Source organism: Actinia tenebrosa, unplaced genomic scaffold (genome assembly GCF_029948245.1).
Source record: "Actinia tenebrosa isolate PJP-AT-01 unplaced genomic scaffold, QUT_ActTen_1.0 PGA_scaffold4__44_contigs__length_22323623, whole genome shotgun sequence".
NCBI lineage: Eukaryota > Metazoa > Cnidaria > Anthozoa > Actiniaria > Actiniidae > Actinia > Actinia tenebrosa.
The window spans coordinates 12,134,712-12,161,209 of record NW_028292581.1 but is presented as its reverse complement, the minus strand read 5'-3'; the positions used below and the strand labels follow the sequence as shown (position 1 = coordinate 12,161,209).

The following is a 26,498-nucleotide window of genomic DNA, read 5'->3' as shown; positions in this document are numbered from 1 at the left end:
GTACATATAGATTATTAATTGCCTTCATACTTGTGACAGGTCCTATCAAGTGCCATTCTACGTAGGAGGATGCCCGGGGAGGATGAAGACCAAAATTAAAATTGAAACTCCCAAACGTTGATAAACGGTAAGAGGACACTATATATTTGGTATCAGGGCCGTAACCAGGGGGGAGCATAGGGTGCACGTGCACCCCCCTTAAAACCTTAAGGTCCGCTCACCTATCTCCTTTTGCTTTAAAATTACATATCACTCGCCCATTATTGCTCCTTTTATTTTTTTCAGGTTCTGCAATTCTTTTTTTTTATTTTTTTGTTCTGCAATAGCGTTTTCGTTTTTTTTTTTTTTTTTGGATCTGCAATAGTTCCATTTCTATCCCCTGTGCACCCTCCAAGCAAGATCCTTGGTTACGCCCTCTGCGTATAATTGTCTTTTTTCTTTTCTTTTTTTATACTTTGCTGTGAAGCCCAGAAAATATCAGTGCGCGTAAGTATAATTCATAATAATTGCCGGAGAACCATCTTTCAATATAATTTATTTTTTGTTCGATACCAATGACATATATCATGTCACAAAGAACATATATGAACTAGCTACACTCAGTGAGTCAATCAAAGAATATTACTGAAATGAAGGGATTTCAGTGGTCGGATATAGCATTCTCTTTGTACTGGTTTTCTCGGTTTCTTTTCAATAATTGGTTTATACAGTATTCGCTTTCTTGGCCAACTTCGGTTAGTCTCAGGTCCATGGTTCGGATGGTCGTATTCTCATCCATACCTTCTTGTAGTGACTTTCCACCATCCTGGGTTAAGGAAGTAAGACATGAAAAAGGTACTAAATGATGAAGGAATACGAAGTGATAGGGAGAAGGAAGGAAGGAGGGAAGGAAGGAAGAAAGAAAGAGCCAAAAGAGCAAAAGCGCAGTAAAAAGATGTCAACTCACAGGACCAATCTTGTTGCAGGATAGGTTAAGATCAATAAGAGCCTTGTTCGTAACTAAAACCTGAAAGAAAGAAAAAAGGTAATGAAGGTATAGCGTGATTTGAACGTGACTTGATACCCTTAAAACCTTCTTATTCAGACAGGCAATTATTTTCTTCTTTATTTTAACTTTTCTTTTCTTTTTTTCTCTTATGAGTTTTTTATCTCTTCTTCTTTCTAGTTTTGGCTATATATTTTTTGTCTGTTTTTCCTTTCTTTGTACTGGATATCGTGACGCGTATTTGAATTGTCATGGAATTTACGGTATATAAATGAAGGAAGGAAGGAAGGAAGGAAGGAAGGAAGGAAGGAAGGAAGGAATAATAATAATAACTATCATTAGTGTTATTATATCACACTACAGAGACGTAAGCTGCCGTTTTCTATTACTTTCATAAAATACTTTTGAACGATATTGCATGAGCACGTCTCTGTCCTCTGATATAAACACAGTAGCCAGCCAATCAGCGCGCGCGTTATATTTCAAATATTTAATGAATTATACTAAAACGTACCAATACTGAAGGTTGCTATATATTTACCTGGGCTATGACTGCCGCGGTAGGTTCACCCAAGTCGTTACTTCCAATATGTACATGTGTTAGGTGATCGTTTTTCAGTAGAGCTCGACAGATAGCTTGACCACCATCGTCTCCAAGTCTTAGGAGAAAACGAAATAGATGAATAACCTTTTCGTTGAAAATGTGAAAGTTGCAGGCAGGATTTTTAATAATCTTAATTTGAATTGTTTTGAATCTAACGAAGCCAGAGTCACATGTCGAATATTAAAAAAAATTTTTCGATGATAGCTTTTTTTGTACAATATCACTATTCAGCTCCGAACGGACTTCAATTATGTGGGAATCAAGTGGGTGCCAATTGGGTACCCAATTGTCAGTTAATTACTTACCCCATTGGCACCCTAAATCGTGGTTGGTAGAGCAGTAGTAGGGACTTTAAGATTCGCAAAATCTGCGACGGCGACGTCTACAGGAAGTGTAAATTACGGCACTTTGGGGTTTCGAGTCTTTAAAATTCCCTGTGGATGAGTTAACTTTACTGATAATTTCTTAAATGAAATCTCCAATGAACAGAACCCCAAAGAGAAATTATTTACACTACCGGTTGACGTCGCCGTAGCAGATTTTGCGAATCTTGAAGTCCCTAATTATCTTTTCTCACTTCTGAGCTCTGGTTTAATTCCAAGACTCAAGTAAAATGTGAGTAGAGTATATGTTAGGTCTGTCCCTTGAATTGAGAGTTTTCTCCCAGTTCTCCAGTTTTCCTCCCATCGCATACCCTGGGGGCCAGTGGCCCTCCTCCCTCTTTCTCGCTAGCCCCCAAGCCCCACACGGGCCTCTGGCACCCAGGGTACCCATCGCAAAACCTACCAGGCTAAAAAAACTCGGCCTATGAGTGAGATCCCAGAGGTGAGAGGCGAATATATTAACGCAACACTACTCAAATTCTCCGTAGTAGTAATGATAAAACAAAGTTTACTGTTACAAACTCACCGGTTCATTCTCAAGTTGATCTCTTTCAAGGTGTGGTTCTTGCCGAGGGCGTGCCCAATGGCTGCAGCTCCATTGGCGCGTATTTTGTTATCACAAAGATCCAGCTTCGTTAATTTACACCGTCCATTTATAAGTTTACCGATAGCTCTTGCTCCACTGTCACCGATCTTATTGTGGGACAAGTCTGGAAAAATAGAGAAAAAGCACCATGATTAGAAAACGGTTCAAAGGTTAGTTAGCGCGATAACTTTTTAAACTTTTTGCTGACAAAATAAAATGTAGATGTAGATGTAGGAAGGTTCTGCCTCGAACAGTGCAGTCCATCAGTTATTTCAGAATTTATTCCCAATTTAGATCACCATGTATATTTATTGAGTATTATTTCCTTCTCTATTGGTGGCACTTAAAGCGTCAGCAAAACCTTTAACAGGACATAGCTAACTCCCAGATCAAACCCTGAAACAACCTCTGGGCTGATCTAAGTCAGGACATGGCTAACTCACAGATCAAACCCTGAAACAACCTCTGGGCTGATCTAAGTCAGGACATGGCTAACTCACAGATCAAACCCTGAAACAACCTCTGGGCTGATCTAAGTCAGGGCACGGCTAACTCACAGATCAAACCCTGAAACAACCTCTGGGCTGATCTAAGTCAGGGCATGGCTAACTCACAGATCAAACCCTGAAACAACCTCTGGGCTGATCTGAGTCGGGGAGTGGCTAACTCACAGATCAAACCCTGAAATAACCTCTGGGCTGATCTAAGTTAGGACATGGCTAACTCACAGATCAAACCCTGAAACAACCTCTGGGCTGATCTAAGTCAGGGCACGGCTAACTCACAGATCGAACCCTGAAACAACCTCTGGGCTGATCTGAGTCAGGGAGTGGCTAACTCACAGATCAAACCCTGAAACAACCTCTGGGTGATCAAAGTCAGGACATGGCTAACTCACAGATTGAACCCTGAAACAACCTCTGGGCTGATCTAAGTAAGGACATGGCTAACTCACAACAGATCAGTGGAATATAAGCTTAGTAGGTTTTGCGATGGAATCAAAACCGGAGATCGAAAAACCCTCAGATCAAGAGAGAGAGAGAGATTGACCCAACAAACTCTACTGACATATGATGCCAAGTCCAGGTTGACTGATTCAATAAGTTGGTGTTTTAGCTCTTTTGTCAATTCTGAAAATCCAGATATGAGCAAAAACTACAACTTATAGGAATCAAACCCAAAATATCACAGACCTGTGAGAGGTAGTTGTACTACTGTGCTAACCCACACTTAATTCTCTATAACAATTTTAAATAATTTTTTCATGTTCATTAATAATGCATGAGCAAACCAGCCAATCAATGGGCTATTTTTGGCTTATTTTTATCACATGATGTTACTTGAAGCCTGGTAAGGTACTGTGAAAGGAATGCATTCAGTCTGGAGTAACTGGAACAAAATTAATTCAGTCCTAGGACTGAATTAATTTTGTTCCAGTTACTCCAAGTCGAATAATTAATAAGCATGAGAAGTCATTTCAAAGCTTCCAAAACTGGACTGGCAGGATTTCAAGTCCGTGCAATTAGTTCCAGTCCGAGGCGCAGCTGACTAATTGCAACTAATTGTTTGGACTTGAAAACTGATCCAGTCCTCATTGTCGGCTTTGAAATATTATTTCAAAGACTCTTAAACGAGAAAAAATTAACCTTGGGTGAGAGAAACCTACCAAGAGTAAGAAGAGAAGGGTGGTCCAGTAGATGACTGATCAGGACTCGTACTTTTTCATCATCCACTTGACTACGGTGAAGATGAAAAAGTTTGAGACTGTTACATGCCTTGACGGCCTGTGGCAATATATGAATGAAGAGAAAAATAAGCAGTAAGATGAAAATATTGAAAAAATATCATTAGAAAACAGATATAGTTTGTCAAGTATCCTATCTTGGACTAACCTTAGCAAGAAGAAGACAATCTCTTGAAGTGAACTGAAATAAATTCCATTCAAAGTTCATCCCACAATCTCTCACTCTGAGGGGAAGAATGTAAACCAATGCATTATATAATCATTCCACTGACTCAGGGGCGTTGCCAGGATTTTCCGAGGGGGGGAAACGAAAAAATCCACCATTTTGTTTGAGCCCCCAATACACTAGTCTACTACACATCCCTAACTAGGATATAAGAAGGTATAACTAGCTAAAAACTAGTGTGAGCTGTGTCGGTGTTTCAGTAATGATGAAAAGGTAAATTATACACCGTGAAAAGATGAAAAAACTTACTGATGTTTCGGACGCTAGTCCTTCGTCGGAGTAAAAAAAAAACTCCGACGAAGGACTAGCATCCGAAACGTCAGGTGCATAATTTACCTTTTCATCATAACTAGGATATATAGGGGATAGAACATAAGAGATGACCCTAACAGCGGCTGTGTAGGCGACTACCGAAACACTGACTAAACAATTTTTTTAAAAATTACCGTACAAATTATTCTATAAAGTTGCCATTTTGTTGCCTACACCCCTGTGTCTCATTTTTAAGACCATTAATGGATACGTAATGATTTTCACTTTCATCTCCCTCATAATCATGTGACAAAGTAAGCCAAAGTTGTCTGGGTCTTTGGCTTCCCTCAATCAAAAAAATAATAGCTTAGACCAATGAAAATTTAAACGAAAATATCTCAAATTAAAGCTTGTTTTCTGGTTTGTCTAATAATGAGAATGGGCATAACATTTCAAAAGGAGAGGTCCACTTATGAATAGGACCCCCCCCTTTTCCCCCCAACAAAAAAAGAACTAGAAATCACAATATACATTACCATTATAGTAACATCACCATGGATAACTCACCCATATGTAATGTGTAACTCCTCTAGGTAAGGTAGCTTAGGAATAATCACACCAAAATCAAAATGATCAATATTAGGACCATCTTGACCAGCATCACTTCCTCTGTAAAAGGCAACAATTGGAAAACATTTAAGTTTACAGTCAAAAACCTTTCCATCTGGAAGGGTGGCTGTACAATCTGGTAATTGGCACAGCAGTTAAAATGCACTTGCTTCTCACCTCTGTTGATAAAAGTTTGATCCTGGAATTGACATTACATGCAAGTATTAAGTTTGCTTAAAGTCTCTCCCTTGATTCAAGGGTTTTTCTCTGCATGGGTTCTCCGTTGTTCCCCCCTCTGTAAAACCAGGGAACTTCCTTGACAAAACCTAACATGCCGACTTCAAATCTGGGGTGCTTACCATTTTATCCGGAAAAAACTGGAAATTCCAGTTGGAAAACAAAATGGTATGTGTCAGTCCAATCGGAAAGGTCAAGAAAACATCGGTCTTCCGACTGAGGTAATCCACTTTTCCTGCTTTTTTTCAGTTCTTCCGGTAGACACATGTATCATTTGTTGGAAGTCAAAGTTTCCAGCTCTTTCCTTACCATTAACAAATGAATTTCCAACCACTGGATGGATTGGTTTAAATGTTTCTCAACCCTGAGTTAGCCAAGCCCTGACTTAGATCAGCTAGAGGTTATTTCAGAGTTTGATCTGTGAGTTAGCCGTGCCCTGACTTGGATCAGCCCAGACACTGTTTTATGGGTTTGATCTGTGAGTTAGCCAAGCCCTGACTTAGATCAGCCCAGAGGTTGTTTCAGGGTTTGATCTGTGAGTTAGCCAAGCCCTGACTTAGATCAGCCCAGAGGTTGTTTCAGGGTTTGATCTGTGAGTTAGCCAAGCCCTGACTTAGATCAGCCCAGAGGTTGTTTTATGGGTTTGATCTGTGAATTAGCCATGCACTGACTTAGATCAGCCCAGAGGTTGTTCTATGGGTTCGATCTGTGAGTTAGCCATGCACTGACTTAGATCAGCCCAGAGGTTGTTTTATGGGTTCGATCTGTGAGTTAGCCATGCACTGACTTAGATCAGCCCAGAGGTTGTTCTATGGGTTCGATCTGTGAGTTAGCCATGCACTGACTTAGATCAGCCCAGAGGTTGTTCTAAATGGGTTCGATCTGTGAGTTAGCCATGCCCTGACTTAGATCAGCCCAGAGGTTGTTCTAAATGGGTTTGATCTGTGAGTTAGCCATGCCCTGACTTAGATCAGCCCAGAGGTTGTTCTAAATGGGTTTGATCTGTGAGTTAGCCATGCCCTGACTTAGATCAGCCCAGAGGTTGTTCTATGGGTTCGATCTGTGAATTAGCCATGCCCTGACTTAGATCAGCCCAGAGGTTGTTCTAAATGGGTTCGATCTGTGAGTTAGCCATGCACTGACTTAGATCAGCCAAGAGGTTGTTCTAAATGGGTTTGATCTGTGAGTTAGCCATGCCCTGACTTAGATCAGCCCAGAGGTTGTTCTATGGGTTCGATCTGTGACTTAGCCATGCCCTGACTTAGATCAGCCCAGAGGTTGTTCTAAATGGGTTCGATCTGTGAGTTAGCCATGCACTGACTTAGATCAGCCCAGAGGTTGTTCTAAATGGGTTCGATCTGTGAGTTAGCCATGCACTGACTTAGATCAGCCCAGAGGTTGTTCTAAATGGGTTCGATCTGTGAGTTAGCCATGCCCTGACTTAGATCAGCCCAGAGGTTGTTCTAAATGGGTTCGATCTGTGAGTTAGCCATGCCCTGACTTAGATCAGCCCAGAGGTTGTTCTAAATGGGTTCGATCTGTGAGTTAGCCATGCCCTGACTTAGATCAGCCCAGAGGTTGTTCTATGGGTTCGATCTGTGAGTTAGCCATGCACTGACTTAGATCAGCCCAGAGGTTGTTCTAAATGGGTTCGATCTGTGAGTTAGCCATGCACTGACTTAGATCAGCCCAGAGGTTGTTCTATGGGTTTGATCTGTGAGTTAGCCATGCACTGACTTAGATCAGCCCAGAGGTTGTTCTAAATGGGTTCGATCTGTGAGTTAGCCATGCACTGACTTAGATCAGCCCAGAGGTTGTTCTATGGGTTTGATCTGTGAGTTAGCCATGCACTGACTTAGATCAGCCCAGAGGTTGTTCTATGGGTTCTATCTGTGAGTTAGCCATGCACTGACTTAGATCAGTAAAGAGGTTGTTCTATGGGTTTGATCTGTGAGTTAGCCATGCACTGACTTAGATCAGCCCAGAGGTTGTTCTATGGGTTCTATCTGTGAGTTAGCCATGCACTGACTTTGATGAGCTCAGACATTTTTTCAAGCTATTGATAAAAAATTAAAGATTGTTTTGAAGGTGGGTTGTGTTACTTTACTTACGCATCAGATGCATCATCATCTTTCAGTGGTGCTTCTTTGACAGGAGGTAACAGTTGTTTTATGGTTAGTGACTTAACATATGCTGCTGACAGCTTGAGGGTTTCATATAACTGTAATACAATGTGCATGTAACAGTTAGACAATAGGCAAGTCTGGTATTAATTGACGACTTGCACTGTCTAAGAGGTCACATGACCCGGTCCCCCTTAATATGAGCAAATGAATCAAAATAAACTCCAGATATGACAAGAGCACCTCAAATTTAGTAAAAGGGTGAAGTTTCAGCTCGAAATGTTGACTACAGAAGAAATGACATTAAATATAAAATCAAATGTTTTACAAAGATTGGTATGGGAAAAGTTATTTTATACAATTTTATATCTAATGCTATTTCTCCTGTTTTGGTTATTATGGTCCTGGTCAGCTCTTAGAAATATACGCCTAATTCAAAAAAACGTTGTAATCTCCAAAGGCAATAGGCAATAGGCGATAGGTGAACAGCGATAGGATATAATATATGTCATTCCAAGATCCAAGAATAGCTGGAATGACTTGTGTTTCTTCTTCTTCTCGTCAAGAGTATGGACCTTAGTGCTGAGACTAATTTGATGTTCACTGTAGTATTCAACGAAACCATTTCTATGTCGGAATGACCTATCGCCTATCACCTTTGGCGATGACAATGTTTTTTGAATTGAGTGTATGTGCAGTGGATTAAGGAATAATTAGTGAATTTGATAAACCTAACATACAAGCATGGGATCTGTAGTTTCTGGAACAAAGCTTTCAATAATTCCTGTAAAAGGTAAAGGAGAAAGGTTTCTTAGAACTGCTAGTAAGATGAAAGCATAACTACTGTAACTTGTCTCTCATTTCTGAGGTCTTGGGTTTGATTCCCATACTCAACGTTCCATATATTAGAGTTTGATAGGTCACTCCCTCTCAATAGTTTATTTCTCCAAGTGGGTTCTTTGGTTTTCCTCCCCCCATAAACATGCTTAAATTATAATTCCATCTTTGAGTTAGCTGTAACCTGACTTTAATCAGCCCAGAGGTTGTTTCAGGGTTCCATCTTTGAGTTAGCTGTGACCTGACTTTGATCAGCCCTGAGGTTGTTTCAGGGTTCTATCTGCGAGTTAGCCATGCCCAGACTTAGATCAGCCCCGAGGTTGTTTCAGGGTTCTATCTGTGAGTTAGCCGTGCCCTGACTTGGATCAGCCCAGAGGTTGTTTCAGGGTTTGATCTGTGAGTTAGCCATGACCTGACTTAGATCAGCCTTGAGGTTGTTTCAGGGTTCGATCTGTTCAAGTGAGCAGTGCCCTGACTTTAAATCAGCCCAGAGGTCGTTTCAGGGTTCTATCTGTGAGTTAGCCGTGCCCTGACCTTCATCATCCCAGTTGTTGTTTCAGGGTTCTGATTCTGTGAGTTATAGCTGTACCCTTACTTTAATCAGCCCAGAGTTTGTTTCAGGGGGTTTCTATAAAATTGAAGGTCAAAACACTACTGGTTCCATAAATCTATGGTATACCTTCTAAATTTCTTTCAAAATACATCCTCTTCCAGCTATTACCATGCTTCGCAACATCACAAACTTCCCATCGAGACTTACAACACTTTTTCCAATAACCTTCATCAGATACTAAGCTGGAGGTGACTCTGAAAAGGATTAATCGATGCCTTTACTTTACAGGTTGCATAGTGAAATACACATAATTCACAATAATTAAACCAATTACAGCACATTTCCTAAGGGCCCTTAATTTGTATGAGTAAAGATTTAGAAGCACAATTATGTAATAATGACTGTACAGGGGCCGGCGGGGCACATGGGGGTCTACAGCACCCCTCTTTTTCCCTTTCCCCATACTAGTCTCTTATATGTTCCATCCTTAGCTCCCCACACTTTTTCCTACCACTCTCAATCTTAGCCCCCCCTTCCCCCCACGCTTTTTAGGGTGCTCCGCTTCCCCTGCTATAAGTAGATGACGTTTAGTTTGCCTGGATATGAACTTTTTCCCTCATTTCAGACCATATGTGTCATTACCTAAGAATTATCTTTTATATTTTTTGGTGACAATTGAGAAAATACTATGTACTTATTGACTGAGTGGGAGGGCCGTACGGGAAAATATTTGGCTCAAGGTGATGCCGTACAAACTGAGCGCAGCGAGGTCCGTACAAATGACCGAGAGCCAAACATTTTCACGTACAGCCTGACCTAACTCTGTCAATAAGCATTTTATCATATGACCCTAAACAAAAGATATTTTAAAAGTTGCAAATTATGTCAATATGGTCACAGGTTTCGAGCAAGGCTGTACGGATTTGTACGGCCCTGCTCACTTAAAGCCATACGGACCTGCTCATGTCGTTTTCCCGAAGGTTTTTAAGAGCACTTGCCTGGGCAGATACGGGTCATATGATGAATTACTATATGAAACTGAGACAATTGAATCTTATCCACAAGGGTTTGAAATAAAGAAAATATCCCCAGTACCAACAAAAGCAATATTACAGTTGCTATAAGCTAGAATATTTTATTAGAATAAATCAACTGTAAAAACTAAGAATTACTTCATAGATATTCCTGTAGATAATGCTTCTAATACTTTACTTTTGTGTTTTGCAAGAAGGCCATCAAGAATAGGATGATCTAGTAAATCAAAATGAATTTAGGCTCAGTTATCACAGTCTTATATCAGGAGGGTAGCCAGAATTTTCCAAACAGGGTGGAGGAGGGGGTAGCAAAATATTAAAATTACCATTTCATTTATAAACCCAAGACTGCAAATCAAAAAAAAAGGCAAACGGCCAGCTGAACCAGCCTTACGTTTTAAGTTGAATTCTCAGATTCAAAGTTCGAAAAAAAATTGGAATTCCGGTATAAAATCTAAAAAGCAGCCATGGCTATGCCCTCATATATTCCCCCCACTTATATCAAAAGAATGACAAGTCAGAAAGAAGTTGACTGGTCAAAATGAATTTGACCATTATCTACAACATTTTCCATTTTGCATTATTTACCTTCAAAATTTTGAACAATATGTTTTATACAGAGTTCTGTAAGTAATGGGACAGTAGCAAGGCTCCTAAAATACAATCAGGTAACAGGTTGTTAAGATATTGTCTAGAGTTACACTGGAAGAAATATTCAGGCAGAAGTATTAGTGATCCTCAGTGTGACCGTCTTTCTTATTGCGTAAATAAATATAATACCGAAATATAATTAGTAACTATGTAATAACACGAATAAAACAGCTTTTTACGTGCTCCGTGCAGTAATAAAGCACTTAGGAAGCGTGTAAGCACTCAAGAAGTGTGAGAAGTGAGAGTGTATTACTGAAGGAGCATGGAAAAAGCTGTTTTTATTGGTTAAATAGAAGAAACAGACATAATCTAGTAAGGTGTCTAGTATAGTATCTATCTTTGATAAGGCTGCGTTCATAATGTATGGCAGAGGGGGGCCAGGTGAAATTAAGGGGGGATCGGGAAAATTTTGGTAGGAAAAAGGGGGGATCAGCAAATTTTTATCAGATAAATGAAGGGGATGCACAAATGTTGGAAGAAGCTACAAGCCTTGCTTAGGTGGGATCGTATTTTTTTGCACGACCTTAAGGAAGGTGTTAAGAATTATTCTGGACATTTCAAATTTTCCCCTGCCTCCCCCCCTACCTCTGCCATACATTACGAACGAAGCCTAACTATCGGTTATTCGAGATTTCGTCGATACTGTGCCTAACTCGAATATAGCGTATGCTCACCAGTCAGGATCCTCTGCTATTATCCTTCGCATTTGTCTTGGATCCGTAGCTGGATTGTCTTTAGAAGCAGCCACCTATATTCACAATAGCAATACGGTAATTTCATATAGTCAAAAAGAAAAGAATAGAATTCCATTGCAAAATCAATTTGAGGTATCTTCATGTGTACGGTTGATCTTTTTAGCAAAAAAAAGCAAAAATCACAGATTATACTGAAAAAGAAGTGAATTTATTTACCGGAGGACGAATTTTCCTGTCATAAGCACTCATCTTTAGGCTTTTTGTATGGAATTCTTGTGATTTTCTTCAGTTATTCTAGTTGATTACTATTTTCTCTTCTCACAACTTCTTACTCCTTGTTGCCATAGCTACAAGAAAACTAGAAGCCTGCTGTATCTTTAGTATGCGGTTGTTCACCTCAACCGGGATCTTACAACGTTGTTGATTGGTCGAGCTGGGTTAAGTAAGGCCGAATATCATCCAATGAGAGGTTGTGTTACATAAAGTAAGGTGAAAGCTAAGATCAGTTTCTTGGAGCTGTGATTTTAATCGAAAATATTTTTATTTCCTTTTTCCTCAGTAACATAAGAAATTTTCTCATCTCGACTTCTTTTTTTCTTGTTAACGTACTGTTCAACCTCGTCCCCAGGGCCCTCTCGGCCGACTCCAAAACAAAATGGCGGTCGTCGGGGAGAAGACCCTTCTCTCAGCATGCTCCTTCTCTCCCCTTCTCCCCGACGACCGCCATTTTGTTTTGGAGTCGGCCGAGAGGGCCCTAGGGACGAGGTTGCTGTTTGACATGACTTATTGGTGTCTCACGAGCCCACTGTATCTGGAATATGCGGTCATAATTCCACCCAGAGAATCTTACGATGATGTTGATTGGTCAAAATGGAGAGAAATTTCAACAAACCAATGAGACATTGTGTTATATGATACAGGAAGTGGAACTTCGAGCTGATGGTGAGTTAACGAGCCTAGCCATTTCTCAGAAATAACTGTTGTACTTTGTTCTTTACTAACCCGTGATGTCTAAACGGGTGGGTTTTTAGAACATTGTTTGCTATCTCTGTGTTTCTGAATGCCTTGGTTTTCATCGTAAGGTAAGTTAACCTCAGTGGATAGAGTGACAATGTCTAAATTAAGTCTCACTTAATGATTTTCTAGAATTTCCTTCAAGACATTTTAATGTATTGCTTCATAGCCGGGTTCATAGACTAAATATTTCCTTTCTAGAAGTCCTATGCACCTTTGAGATGGGTAATCTCGCAATACTGTAAGTTGAAAAATTACTGTATTTTCCGATGGTTGATTGACAAAATGCTGGCTTAGGCACAATATTACCATACGTTACCACCACAGCTATGATCAATTGCCATATGAATAATTTGCAAATCTGTACAACAACGTTCAAGTCCTAATATAAGTTTGTTTTTGAAAGATTTCCGTTTCAGTTGCAGCTTGCCATAATCCTATCTACTTGGAGAGATGATTATTACATTATTTTAGCAAAGAAAACGGTCACTTTAGTAAAGTGAAAGTAAAATTTATGAGTGAATTTTTCATGCATCAAGTAATCACAGAATTGTTTTGGAGGGGAATCCCTTGTAGCATTGGTAGTGGTACCGAAGTTTGTCTTTGCTTCATTTGGAATAAAAATATTCTTCCTAAATCATTTAGGACCCTGAGCTGAGCTACTAAGATTCAGATTGTTGCTATTAATCCTAAATAAAAACTTTAGAGGAAACTTTGGTTGTCTTACCACTCTTTTCACTGCTACGCACTGATCAAGACAACAGTTGCAACAGGGAATTGAATAGGGCAATACACTGCCACTAATCAGATAATATAAAGGTACCGACCACTTTATTTGATTGACAGAAGTGTATTGCCCAACTTCCCTGCAGTGACGGTTTACTCAATCAGCGTGTGGCAATGAAGAGAGTAGTAATATGTTTTAACCTGCACCAGCACTCTGGAACAATCTCCCTGATGCAATTAAGTACTCAAGTTCAGTACCAGAGTTTAAATCTGCACTAAAACACTACCTATTCAACAGGATTAACTGACTTTTTTTGAAATTTTTTCCACAAACTTGATATCCATCTGGTCCTTTTGTAAAAAGCATCGAGACGTTGTATGATGCGTTTGTTAAAAACTTTATATTATTATTATTATTTTAATGAGCTTTGACTTACATCTGTAGTTAGATTGTGTACGTATATAAGACTGCATAGTTGCTATATGCCATTAAAACTGTTTCATTGTGCCGCTGGTATGCAATATTAAAATATAATAGTTATATTTAGAGTCGAAGTTCATGGGTGTTACTATGTTTTTGGCCTGACTTAGGCTCATTTTACCCTGATCTGTGGGAAAGGTTAAAATGAGCTCTGAGAGAAGAGCCAAAAACATGTTTATGCCCAAGAACAACAAATTCAAACTAATGAGCAATATATTTCAAGATCACCGACAGTTACCCAACAGCAACACTCGAAAGCAATCAGTCAATTAAAGCCCTGAAAAAGCATGTCAGTTGGCCATAAAGTACATTATATGATTAAACTGGCAAACTGTTGAACTGGCTAGTTGTTGCCTTGTGAAGAAAAGACATTAAGAATTTGTTGCATACCTCACTTTGATCCATTTGGGACCTTAAATCTAGTTTCTTAGCTACCAAACGTAATAACTAAAGGCTTCATAGATAATTTACTACGGAATTTAAAAAATAGGAATTTATTTTAAAAACATTGTTTTCTCATCTTCATTCTCACTATTATTTTTTCTGCTTACAAATACAATTTTTCTATATACCATACATGTTGGACTCAAAGGATGGCATCTGAAAGTGATGAAGAAAATGACTTTGTCATAGTAAAAGACCCAAACAGCAAGCCTGAAGCCAGAACCATCAATGGCTTGGTCACGGCAGACCTCACAAACTATGATCTTGTTACAAACTTCCCAGACTTCACATCCATTAATAATCTACAGGTCAGTAATACACAATTTCCAAGATGCATGACTACTTTCATAAATATAATGCAGATGTAAAAAAAATTTTTGGGTGCCCAGTTTTCAAAAGAAACCTTTGGAAAACATAGAGTTATATGTGCTGATTTCTACAACCTTTGAAGAATTTAATATTTTGTCAGAAGTGAGCTATTTCCTGCAAAAAAAGTACAATTTTCTGTAAAACTTACCCCAAAAATGCCTTGTTTTTAAATCTGAGCAGATGTTACCTTTGCAAGTGCTTGCACATCTTGGAAAAGACCTTTTTAGAACTCATATATTTTTCCGATAAATATTAGCTTGAAGATAAACAAAAGTTACATCTTTTGTCCATAGGTTATTAGAATGCCATCACATTCCCTGGAAGATATTCCAGGTGAAGATTGTAAAATCCCAAACAGCTTCTGTAACATGAAATACCTTAAAAAGCTCTGCCTCTTTGGAGATAACCACAGAATATCAGGCCTGACTTGCTTACCAAGGGACTTTGGCCAACTCCAGAGCCTAACAGAGCTTAATCTGCAACACAATAGCTTTTCAGTGTTTCCAGAACAGATTTGTCAGTTAAAGAACCTGGAAAAGCTCTACTTAAACAGCTGTGGGTTGACATCCATTTCGACTAATATAAGTAGCCTCATCAACCTTCTAGAAGCAGATTTTAGTCAGAATGACTTCTCTGGAGGACTTCCAGAACAGCTATTTGATCTTCCAAGATTGAAGGATTTGTATCTTATCGAATGCAAGCTGGATCATCTACCACCTAAAATAGGAAACCTACGACAGCTCGAAGGAATCAGGCTGAATGACAACTTCCTGGAAGAATTTCCTGATGAAGTTTTTAACTTAATACACCTTAAGAAATTGTCTGCCAACAACAACAGAATTTCAAAACTGTCTCCTAAGGTTATACAACTTCAAGAACTGAGAGTTCTTTTGCTAAAGGAGAACAATTTGAAGTATTTACCGGAAGAAATTAGCAAGATTCTAAGCCTTCAGGTTGTTAATGTTTTTGATAACAAGCTAACCTGCCTTCCCGAGACCATTACTGAAATGGATTCTTCTGTGCAGTTTGTTGTTCATGGAAATGATTATTTACAGAGACCACCATTAAGCATTGGCAAAGAGGGGATTGACAGTATCAAAGGCTATCTGGAATCCATGAAGAAGGAAAGGCCTGTACATTCAAACCGCATGATGATTGTGATGTTTGGAGAAGCAGGGGCTGGAAAAACATGTCTGACTAAAGCATTGGTGAAATCTAAAGCTACTGATTGGTCAGAGGATGATAGTACTGTAGGAGTTGAGATGCATCACTGGAAAATTGAGCCTGATGGTCTAGAGGCATGTATTGTGGACCTTGCAGGGCAGCGCAGATATCAACACACTCATCCTTTCTTTCTTTCTGAAGGTCAGTGCATTTTTAATCAAATGGACATGCATGTAACATACCTATTAAGAATATCAAGCACCGAATACCAGTAGTGCACTTACCTCTTGAGTCTTAGATTTGATTACTGGGCACGGCATCTCATGTGGGTGGAATTTGTTGGATATAACCAAATGCTGATATTCCAATTCTATCTGTGAATTAGCCGTGCCCTGGCTTTGGCCAACTCAGAGGTCATTTTAGTGTTCCATCTGTAAGTTAGCCATGCCCTGGCTTAAACAGCAGCTCAGAGAAATGTTTCAAGGATCAATCCGGTAGTTCACCTTGCCCTCATTCAGAACAGCTCAGAGGTCATTTTAAAATTCTATTAATTTGAAGGTTAATACTGTAGCTGAATCATGAAGTGCATCAATACAGAAGGAAATAACACACAATCAAAAGACATCTAAATTGTACCAACCAATACAAACCGTCAAATTTTGCCAAATTCATTAAAATATTTATCATTTATAGCCATTACTGTGGTTTTCCATTATATTCTGTGAACTCAGACATTCCAACGGCTTGTTGTAAAATTGTTTTTTCACTGCGACCAGTCAAGAACACGAGAGTTACCTACTGATTATTTTTGATTGACGGCAGTGAAAAACCAAATTTCGGCATGCAGCTTCAACTACCGAGTTTGTAGAATATGGAAAACTGCAGTAAATAATAAAGCTTTTTATTTTTTGTGACACAGAAGCTCTCCATATTCTAGCAATCAACTTGAAGAAGTATCAGTGCAACAAAGAATCATTTAAACAAAATGTTGAAGACTGGATTGAGTGGGTCACGGCTCGTCTTCTGAAGCCTCGCATCATGATAGTCCCTACCCATAAAGATGAATGTAAAGAGAAGGAAGTAATTGAGAAGTGCAAGGATATCTTGGACCGTATACAGGACCATGAAAAGAGAAAAGTAAAGCGCCTTGATGCTGAAATGAAAAAATTACAGAGAAACAGCAGTCCCCTTAAAGATAAAGGTGTTGATGTTAGAGTTCAGCTGGAGAACATTAAAATGATGAAGAAACACAGACCTGTCTTGTCGTCAAGGCTTTTTGTTGAGCAACATCAAGCAAAATCAAAGGTAGGAGAAAAGTTAATTTGTTTGATAAGTGTTAGGCTGCATTCATAATGTATGGCAGAGGGGGAGGGGGGGCAGGTGAAATTGAGGGGGGATCAGGAAAATTTTGGTAGGAAAAAGGGGGGATGGGCAAATTGTTATCAGAAAAATGGGGGGGATGCACAATTTTTGGAAGAAGCTATGAGCCTTGCTTAGGGGGATCATATTTTTTTGCATGAATTTAAGGGGGGTGTTAAGAATTATTCTGGACATTTCAAATTTTCACCTGCCCCCATCTGCCATACATTATGAACGCAACCTTATTAGCATAAAACACTTAGATAGACAAGTATTACTACTGGTTACTAGGGTAATGTCAATAGCCAGCATTGCCTAGTTTTCCTCTATCTTTTGTTGTAATCCTCTTTGGATGAAAATAAAATGTTGTAAAATTCCTATATTTTTAGCTTAAATTGTGGTCTTATGTTTTTGGTCTTATTTAGGCCGAACAAAAAAATAAGTGTGTTTCCTGTTGCATGAGAATAATAATTGGGGTCTGTAGGTCTGATTTTTTTTACTGATACAACAGTGGAAAAAAGCTTACTGGGAACCCTGTGGTGCATTTGGGAATGAAAAAATATTAGAGTCGGCAAAAATCGGCAAGAAAATTAGGGTCGGTTGAGCAACAGGAAACACACTTATTTTTTTGTTTGGCCTTATGGGTTTTCAAACTTTTCTTAAAAAGAATCTTCAAAAGATGGAAGAAGAAGTTGCCAACTGCATAACAGTAGTTCCAGTTTCTTCCAAAGAAGAGCTGCATGGAGTAATTCCACTGAAGGAAGAAATCAAAAGAATTGCAAATGTAAACGATTTGTTCCCCTCCATTGGACGGGACCTTCCACAATCTTGGGTAGTGCTCGAAGAAGCCATCAAGAAATACCGAAAGGATATCATGTTCCCCAATATTCCTTGCATGACACTTGAAGACTTTCAGAACTTTGCTTTAAGTAAGGCAAATTTGTCAGGAATCCAAGTTTTGACTGTGCTGAAGTATCTTGACTCTGTTGGAGAGGTAAGGAGAAAGTTCTCTTTTGCATATTGTAAATCCTAGTAACAAGATTGTCATGGTAGAGGGTGTACAATTACACTGGGTTCTAAAGGAATTATTTTGGTTGATTAAAAAGATCATCTAGAATCAGGTGTTAAAGAAAATCACATTTTACAAAATAATGAAAATGTCAATTTCACGAAAAAAATGGTCAAATCATATGCTTCACAAAATGACCCTTTAGTTCTATTTTTTCTGGTCCGGAATCGTAAAAATCTGATTGTTTGTGTAAGCAGGCAATATTTTCTGTGTCTGCCTGGGTTTGATATCCTGATGTAAGGCTTACGTCATCCAAACATGTGCATGGAAAACAGATTGGTAACATATATATATTGCCCTCTAGTAACTGCTATTATGGTGTTACAGTATGTGAGCATATAATTTAAGCTTTAGAACAATGCTAAGCCTGCAGGTCTACTTAAATTGGGCTGCATAGGTAAGCATATTTCATTCTCTTCCTTTTTGTGGAGTTTTCAATAGATTACAATCTTGAAATCATTTTCTACTCGATTGTGTATTTTAATTTTTTTTTCTGGTTTACCAGATAAAATTCTATGGTGAAATTGGAACGGATCAGTACAGTGTGTTCCTGGACCTGCAATGGCTGTGTCAGATAGTAAAGTGCCTGTTTAGGCATGATATTCTTGAAGGGGTTGGCCTGAAATATAAAGAAGAATATGAGGAATTTGACATGGAGGAAATCAAGTTTGATCAACATGTGGAGGACCTAATTGACAATGGAGTGTTGTCAGAGATACTTTTAAGGTAATGACTTTATTTTATTTTGTTTTGTTTTGTTTTGTTTTGTTTTGTTTTATTTTATTTTATTTTATTTTATTTGTTTATTTATTCATTTATTCATTATAACTAATGTCGGCAATGATGAAAGAAAAAGCATGTCATAAACAAAGGGTAGTGAAAGAGAGACAGAAGGAAGGGAGGGAATTAAAGAATGGGAGGAAGGGGAGAAAGGGAGAAAGAAATCAACCATTAACTCTAAGAAGGTAGGAAAGGAGGCACACAGCTGCTGATCCAGCCAAAGAATAAACCGGGGAAAAGTAGACTGCCTCCAACTCAGTGTCACATTCTTTGTTGCGCATGTGTGAGCATTTCCAGATAATACATAATATTTTGTTTTTGAGTCAAAAAGTTCACATCTTAATGTGAAGCATCAAAACTTTGGAGTTTTATTATTGTCACACTAATATTTTTGTCATAGTAACAAATTTGATATTAAAACTCCTTTTTCTGATGAATGGAATATCTTATAATGTCTTACTTTTAGTGAATAGAGAGGTATATTCAATATCCTTATCTTTGCAGGTGCATTTGGAAGGAACTCAATCTGGATGAAAAAGAATTTCAGAAACTAATCAAAGCATTAGTTCGTTTTGGACTGGCTTGCGAGCTGCCATTGAATCAATACCAAGAGAAAAAATTATTGATCCCTTGGTTTCTACACTCCGAACTAAGTCCAACGGCAAAAGAAAAAACGTTTCCAAGCACACCTAACAGTGATGTTGTAAGTACATTGCACACTGCATTAAAATTGTTTCAAGTGGGGATTAGTAGTTACTTTAGGGAAGGTACTAGAACCTGAAAAAAATATTTTACAATTCCCCCAGACCTCCTGCAACCTTTACTTAGTTGATTAAAGCAAGGCCTGTCACTTGTGTGACTTGTACATAGACCTATATCAAGCTAGTGGGACAATAAAAAATATTTAATATACAGGAAAAGAGTTTACTATCAAATTAGTTACATTGACTATAGTAAAACTGCAAAATTTTGTAAAGATCAGATTTCCCTAAACTGACGATGATGATGATGAATTTAACAATTTCATTTCAACTTAATTTTAAGTCTGATAAAAAAGGACTGAATCAAAATAATGCTTTTTATATTTTAGCTTATGTACATTTATAGCTTTTTAAAAACTTATGTGTAATTTATAGTTAGAGGGCCTCAGATTTATCAATGAAAACTGTTACGTGTATGCTTCTTGAATAAATTGGATTGATTTATTGATTGACTTTAATGACCTTTGTTTTTAAACAGACTGAATACAAGCTAAAGTACGCCATCCCCGGCTACCTTCCAGCAGGCCTGTTTGATCGGCTTTGTGTTCATAGCTATGCTCTTGGAGTTGATGTCAATACATGGAAGAATAGTATGTTGATCTTTCTAGACAAAGACATACAGATCTTCCTAGAAGTACACGATACCTGCATTACAGTCACAGGACGCACTAATTCTGAATCCAAAGAAGATCTTTGGTCTGGACTGCTTAAGATTGTGGAGGTAAAAAATGTGTTTAGCAATAATATTATTCTTACTAATTTTTGCAATTTAAAAAAAACACACCAAATTTAATATGGGGGAAAAAGAGATTGAGCGAAATCAGTACACTAATTGGAACACTTTTACTCAAATTTTCCTTGCAATCATGAAAATTAATACCCTCAAAATTGGGCTGCCAAATTTTTGCAAAATTAAGTTTAGAGAAAATTAGCAAGAATAAGGTAATATTATTGTTACATTGTCACTATAGATTTCTTATGATTTTTTTAAAAACATTTCAAGAGTCAAGTTACTGTGGAGACACACTAACCATGCAGACCACTAATTGTAGAATAAGTCAACCAACCACAACATAGAGTGAAAACAAAGGATTCAAACTTAAGTCAAACTTGAACCAATCAGGAACAAGCAACAAAGCCTAGACATCTGAGAAAAAACATAGATCAGTTATGTGCGAATGAGTGATTGTGATTGGCTGCAGTTAATATGATAGTGATTTTGCTTTCTCCTCATTGGCTAAATAATTTTTTATTTTAAATTTTTTTGAAATGGTTCTGGTTAGTGTGTCCGAACATAAGAATAGATGGGTTGCAAGCATTCCCAAGAGATTTAAATGACAAAAGCACAGCGGCCATTATGGTGGGCTTTACAGTGGATGCTAATATGAAATATTTTGAAGTATATTATCATTATTATAGATGCCTTGCATGAAATATTTTGTTAAGTGGCACCAACGATCCCCCGAGAGGCAGCCATAACGTAACGCAATGAATAAAGCCTGGTTCACTCTAGAATCATACACTGACTCAGGGGTGTGCTAGTCTTTTTTTGCACCTAGGTGATAAATGCGATACTGAGTCTGTGCGTGCTGCTTCAGATTCAGATGCTAGCGACCCAGGCTTTTGCAGGTCAGTAGAGCATTCGCAACAGTCACATGCTGATGTGCATGTATCACTTTGATAACGAATCAATTCTGCTAGAGTCCCTTGGGGAAGGCTCTGTTGGAATGGCAAACTAACTTTAGAATTATTTGTATCTTAAAATCAAAATTATCTTGTAAAGGGGAAAAAAGCATTTTGAAAAGGTTTTGGACATGACATTAGTAATACAGCAAAAGTTATTTAAATAAAGGAAGTTTTAATTTTTTTTAAAATTTTATTATTATTACTTTTTTTTTTGCTGTCCAGTAACTTACAGTCATGTGATAATGTCCTGCAAATGACATTAAACCTGCTTGAACCAGGCTTAAAAGTGTATTTTATCAACAGGATTTAGATTCATTGTTAAAGGAGTGGCCTGGTTTGGTATGGAACACTTACACAGTCTGTCCACATTGTGTCAAAAGCAAAGAATCCAAACCTCATCACTTTGAATGCAAGTGGCTGTTGGCTCAGGGACCCAAAAGTCTACGATGCAAGAAATCGAGAATTAAGAAAGTAACAATCGAGTTGGACTTGCTTGTTCCACCTGAAGGTAATCTAGTGTAATGTATTTCATTTACATAATTCTGTATTTATTTATCCATAATTAATTATCAATCATTCCTGTTATACGCTGAATACATTTTCGCTTGTGTGTGAAGTCTATTTATTTACGACCTCTACACTCAATTGAAGAATCATTGTCGGGTTCAGAAACATAGAACATAAAAGCTGACTCCGAAATGGTGTATACAATGCTGTGATATAAAATTGGGGGAAGGGGGGGGGGGAGAGGGGGTGACCCCAGGGGAATTTGACATTTTCAAATTCCAACCCCCTCCCCCCGGACAACAAATGAAAGTCAAATTTCCATCCTTAGTACGCATGCTTATTGTATTGTCTTCTGTGGTGTTTTACAGTCCATACTAGACCCTTAGGGGTGGGGGGGGGGGGGTGTTATTGAATCCGTGTTATTAATAGGGGCCACATACCCTGGAAAAGGATGGGTGGTGCTTTAAAAACAGAGCATTAATGGCCATTTTGGGAGGGAATTGTGTTAAACCATTATACTCTGTGGAAAGCAGCATAATGTTTATTAGCAACACCTATGACAAATTCCACTTCATTATGGAAGGTGTAGTACATACCATGCGGTGTGCAGCATAATTTGACATTGAAGTAATCAATTCATTTTATTTTTTACTAGATTTACTGCGTCAAAGATGCAAATCTCAAAAACCTGTCTCAGGTAATTAGTTCTATGACACATACCCCCCATGCCCCCCCCCCCCCCCCCCCCCCAACCTGTGGAAGAACCACTTTCAAAAAAATCTATCTATTAAGCTTTAGCTGTCGTATCACAGCGTGGGACAATCACAACAGAGCTAGGCTCAAACTAGGTGAAAGCACTAAGATTGAACTAGGATTTAGAAGTTGATTTTTGAGGAGGGAGGAAAACCGGAGAACCCGGAGAAAAACCCTCGAAGCACAGGAGAGAACCAACAAACAACTCTACTCATATACGACATCGAGATCGGCAGGACTCGAACTTGGGTGGCACTGGTGAGAGGCGACGCCTTAGCAGCGCATGCCACCCGTGCTTCCCTGTAAGTAAGTTGTTGGTTTGCAAGCATTTCTACGGGAGTGAAACGGGTAAAATTGGTGCCTAGCTCAAGGCAAGTTTATAACCCGCTATCATTTCAAAACTTAATGAAATCCCTGGACAAAAATTTGTGTGCCTGTGAGCGTATGCATATGAAATATGTGCAGCAGTATCATCATCATTATCATCATTATTGCTATTGCTATTGCTATTGGTCAACGGTTCCTTTTCACAGTTACCTGCGCCATCTTGAAAGGTAGCCGTGCCTTTGCATTGAAGCGAAACAAACGGTGAGCTTGCAGTGATAGAGAGATGTCTCTATCATTGCAACTGTGAAGGGGACTATTATAGCCTCTTATAATTGGTTTTTGTTTCAGAAAACGTTACAGATTTTCTGATAACAAAACTCTCTGGTTCATTGCCAAAAGACTGGAAGACACTTGCATCTTATCTTGGTTTATCAAAGGATGAAATAACTGTCATTGATGCAAATGCCCAAAGAGTAGAAGAAAAGACCAACGACATGCTTCATAAGTGGAAAACCAAGAATGCATCAGATGCAACAAGAAGTAAACTGATCAAAGCTCTGGAAAAAACTGAAAGAACTGACTTAGTTGAAGTAGTTCAGAAACACCTAGATGACTAGATGTCTTGCGCATAACACCAGGCATTTTCTTTGGATACTGATGGCAGAATTTTATGCATTGCTGCTAGTATACGAGAAACGGAATCTTGAGAGGATGTACCGACACTCCCCCTTAGACTAGAGCTAGAGCCAAGGGAAAGATGGCTTTGTTATCCGTGGTTATTGCAAGAATGTCGAAGTATGCCTACCTACGAATGATACTCCAGTCAGGAATTATCGTTCTTGTGTAGAATATTCATGTGTCCCAGTGAAGGTAGTAGAATACTTCAAAATGTTTATATTTTTGAAGATCTATAGCATAGCATTGCAGCATCGGGTACAAGTAATATGTTCGATACGAGCTAGGTTTTAAGAAAAAACAATTTAGGGCTTAAAAAATGGAATTTAAATATTCGAAGTGGGATTTATTTGCTAGGAACTTGAAACTTAACTGTAAGTGAGTTGATCAAAATTCAGCTGTTTATCTGTCTATTTAATCTGTCTTTCCTAATTTTTTTGCTTACTTATGTCCATACTGTCTTTTTGCGTTCAAGACAGTCTGGAAATTTTTACGTCCTCATATTCGATAACGCCTTTCTTCTACAGTCGTTCTCAATAGAATTTACTGAATCGTACAATTTCAATTTACCGACACGACAAAATAGCCGGTTTGCTGGACGTCAATCAAAGTATTTTCCATGACATTGGGTAGCATGGGTTCCATATGTAAATTTAGTTTGTTTGATGTGTTGTTTTCTCTTGAGTTACTCTTGAGTTTGTTTGATGTGCTAGCTCTTCTCTGTCAAGAATCGCGAGGGAACTCCTATGCTACGAGGTGAGTTGAGTGTTGTGTGGATAGAAAATGCAATGTAGTGTGTGTGAGTGAGTGAAAAGTTTACCCAATACCGAGTTCCAAATTACCGCTGTGTTCCTTGATTACAGACTCATTTACTCAGGCTTGGCCTCGATTTTGTGTAGAATATTCACGTGTCTCAGTCAATGATTCAAAGTGTTTGTATTGTTGGAGTAGTGCATTCTTTACTTTACCGTTGGTATTTGTGAATATTTAAACACTGATACGAGGCTAAGCCTGAGTAAATGAGTCTGTAATCAAGGAACACAGCGGTAATTTGGAACTCGAAAAGGGTCTTTTGTCTGTTGTGGTTTAGCCTCAATTTCGTATGGGATAATTTTGAATATTCATATGTTCCAGTCAAGGTCCGTGGAAATTTAAGGTGTCTGTATTGTTGAAGTTGTGCATTCTTTACTTTATCATTGGAATTTGTGAATATTTGGACACTGACATGAGGCTAACCCTGTATAAACAATAAACAATTATGCGCAATTGAAAATTCCCCACATTGATAATTGCGCAATATAAGTGCATGTAATAAATTATTATTATTATTACGAACGAGTCTGTGTTCAAGCAACACAGCGGTATTCGACTAATAGAGTGTGTACAGCCACGTGACTCAAAACAGCCGCCATCTTGGTTGATCTAACAAGAGAAGCTAATGAGAAACACTTTGTTATCGTCAACCAACATGGCCCGGCTATGACGTAACATGCACCTGCTCTATTCGGCGAAAGCTCCTGAACGAATAGTAAGACATGTTTAAAAAAATCCCAAGTTATTAAGGAGTAATGATAAAAAGGTAAGTTATACACCGTGAAAAGATGAAAAAACTTACTGAAGTTTCGTACGCTAGTCCTTCGTCGGAGTAAAAGAGAAAGAGGTCAAAATTATGAAGGGTTCATACCTATATGCAATGTCAAGAAAAACCTTAACGACGATTCCGCGCGTGCTATTGAGAACAGCTGTACTGTAAGGTGTGATGGGTCTCCTAACCAGTCATTATGGGCCTTTCTTGCACCTGTGGTAACCGCCTATTTCACTATGACGTCACATCAAAACAATCTATTGTTTAAACGCAAAGGATCATGGTCGTCGGATGAGGTCAAATCAACGCAAATTCACCGAAAATTGTTCTAAAACCCGTATCAAACGCCCAGAATATTTTTTAGTACATATTAACACATATTATATCTGAAAACCAGGCCATTTTTGATTAAACTGTTTCGCTAGGAGCAAATTTTCTATTAGATTTGACGATTCTATCCCCCACATAAACAAGCAGTGACGTCATAGTGAAATAGGGCAATTCTTCCCTTGAAGTGATTTCATTGGTCTTTTCTGAGTTTGATAAACAAGATGCATTGTGGTATAGCTTCAGTCAAACAAGACCGTATAATCATAATTTGACGAATAAAAATTGGGTTCGTTATCATGGGCTCGAAATAGCTGCCTTCTAATGGACGAAATGCAGGTCAAATTTTACTACTGGCAGGCTTAGACAATTTTGAATGCTAATTAGAAGATAAAGTGGAAATTATTTCTGCTACCAAAAAATATAAACTGCCTGGAAAATTTTTATTTTCTATTTCGAGCCCTGGTTATCTGAGAAACGCCCTAATGCTGTCATGTGAGAAAGGTCCTCGTTTTAGGAGCTCGACTAAAATGTACTGTGTGGTTCTGGGGACAAGATTGTTTATGTTACTCAAACACAAAGGGTTAGTAGAGTCAGTGCAACTGAAATTTTATTTTATACTGAATTTTTATGAAATTTAATTGTAGAAATTTTCATTAAAAATTATGACAATAAACTAGAAAAATGTATTATAAAGAATGGGCGTCGTCATTTAAAATCGCCGTAAGTTTCAAAGGTTTTTCGGCTTCTTGCATCTTTCATCCCTTCCTACGATCCGTACCAAAATTAGATCGGCGGTTATCGTTTGAGTGGCACTAATTTGAACTTTTTATGGAAATAAACACGAGAACAGGGTCGAGCAATAGGCCCTTCAAAACCCCTTGAATTTGACTTTTTTGTCATTTGCCCCTGAAATTAAAGCAAGAGAAAATAAACTAATCTTAGTTCATAT

At 38.4% G+C, this 26,498-nt stretch overlaps 2 protein-coding genes across 4 annotated transcripts; one reads left to right on the top strand and one right to left on the bottom strand.

Moving 5' to 3' along the window:
- Window positions 1–516: 516 nt before the first annotated feature.
- Window positions 517–11,860, bottom strand: LOC116293402 (dynein regulatory complex subunit 5). Of its 2 annotated transcripts, XM_031700824.2 has the most exons (14): window positions 11,736–11,860; window positions 11,499–11,572; window positions 10,762–10,826; window positions 10,312–10,390; window positions 9,266–9,393; window positions 8,490–8,533; window positions 7,738–7,847; window positions 5,348–5,449; window positions 4,451–4,526; window positions 4,225–4,342; window positions 2,499–2,682; window positions 1,527–1,644; window positions 947–1,006; window positions 517–805 (listed from the first exon to the last, which is right to left on the bottom strand). In XM_031700824.2, exons 1-14 carry the CDS (start codon window positions 11,766–11,768, stop codon window positions 641–643), a joined length of 1,356 nt encoding a protein of 451 aa, XP_031556684.2. In that variant the 5' UTR covers window positions 11,769–11,860; the 3' UTR covers window positions 517–640. The 2 variants fall into 2 exon arrangements, with proteins under 2 accessions (XP_031556684.2, XP_088893222.1); XM_089037096.1 differs by lacking the exons at window positions 517–805; window positions 947–1,006; window positions 1,527–1,644 and adding an exon at window positions 1,895–2,023.
- Window positions 11,861–12,341: 481 nt separating this feature from the next.
- Window positions 12,342–26,245, top strand: LOC116293401 (malignant fibrous histiocytoma-amplified sequence 1 homolog). 2 transcript variants are annotated; one of them, XM_031700821.2, is made up of 12 exons: window positions 12,342–12,601; window positions 12,735–12,774; window positions 14,333–14,492; window positions 14,847–15,918; window positions 16,637–17,022; window positions 17,744–18,070; window positions 18,651–18,871; window positions 19,430–19,628; window positions 20,165–20,407; window positions 21,676–21,880; window positions 22,535–22,576; window positions 23,308–26,245. In XM_031700821.2, exons 2-12 carry the CDS (start codon window positions 12,755–12,757, stop codon window positions 23,574–23,576), a joined length of 3,144 nt encoding a protein of 1,047 aa, XP_031556681.2. In that variant the 5' UTR covers window positions 12,342–12,601; window positions 12,735–12,754; the 3' UTR covers window positions 23,577–26,245. The 2 variants fall into 2 exon arrangements, with proteins under 2 accessions (XP_031556681.2, XP_031556682.2); XM_031700822.2 differs by lacking the exon at window positions 12,735–12,774.
- Window positions 26,246–26,498: the final 253 nt, after the last annotated feature.

Coding starts and splice junctions, on each gene's coding strand:
- LOC116293402 (XM_031700824.2), bottom strand. CDS start 11,768: ATGAGTGCTTATGACAGGAAAATTCGTCCTCCG. Junction 8,534..9,265: donor TTTTGAAAGAAATTTAGAAG/GTATACCATAGA, acceptor TACCTTTTACAG/GAATTATTGAAAGCTTTGTT. Junction 4,343..4,450: donor ATTGTCTTCTTCTTGCTAAG/GTTAGTCCAAGA, acceptor ATATTGCCACAG/GCCGTCAAGGCATGTAACAG.
- LOC116293401 (XM_031700821.2), top strand. CDS start 12,755: ATGGGTAATCTCGCAATACT. Junction 15,919..16,636: donor TCCTTTCTTTCTTTCTGAAG/GTCAGTGCATTT, acceptor TTTGTGACACAG/AAGCTCTCCATATTCTAGCA. Junction 21,881..22,534: donor CTTGCTTGTTCCACCTGAAG/GTAATCTAGTGT, acceptor ATTTTTTACTAG/ATTTACTGCGTCAAAGATGC.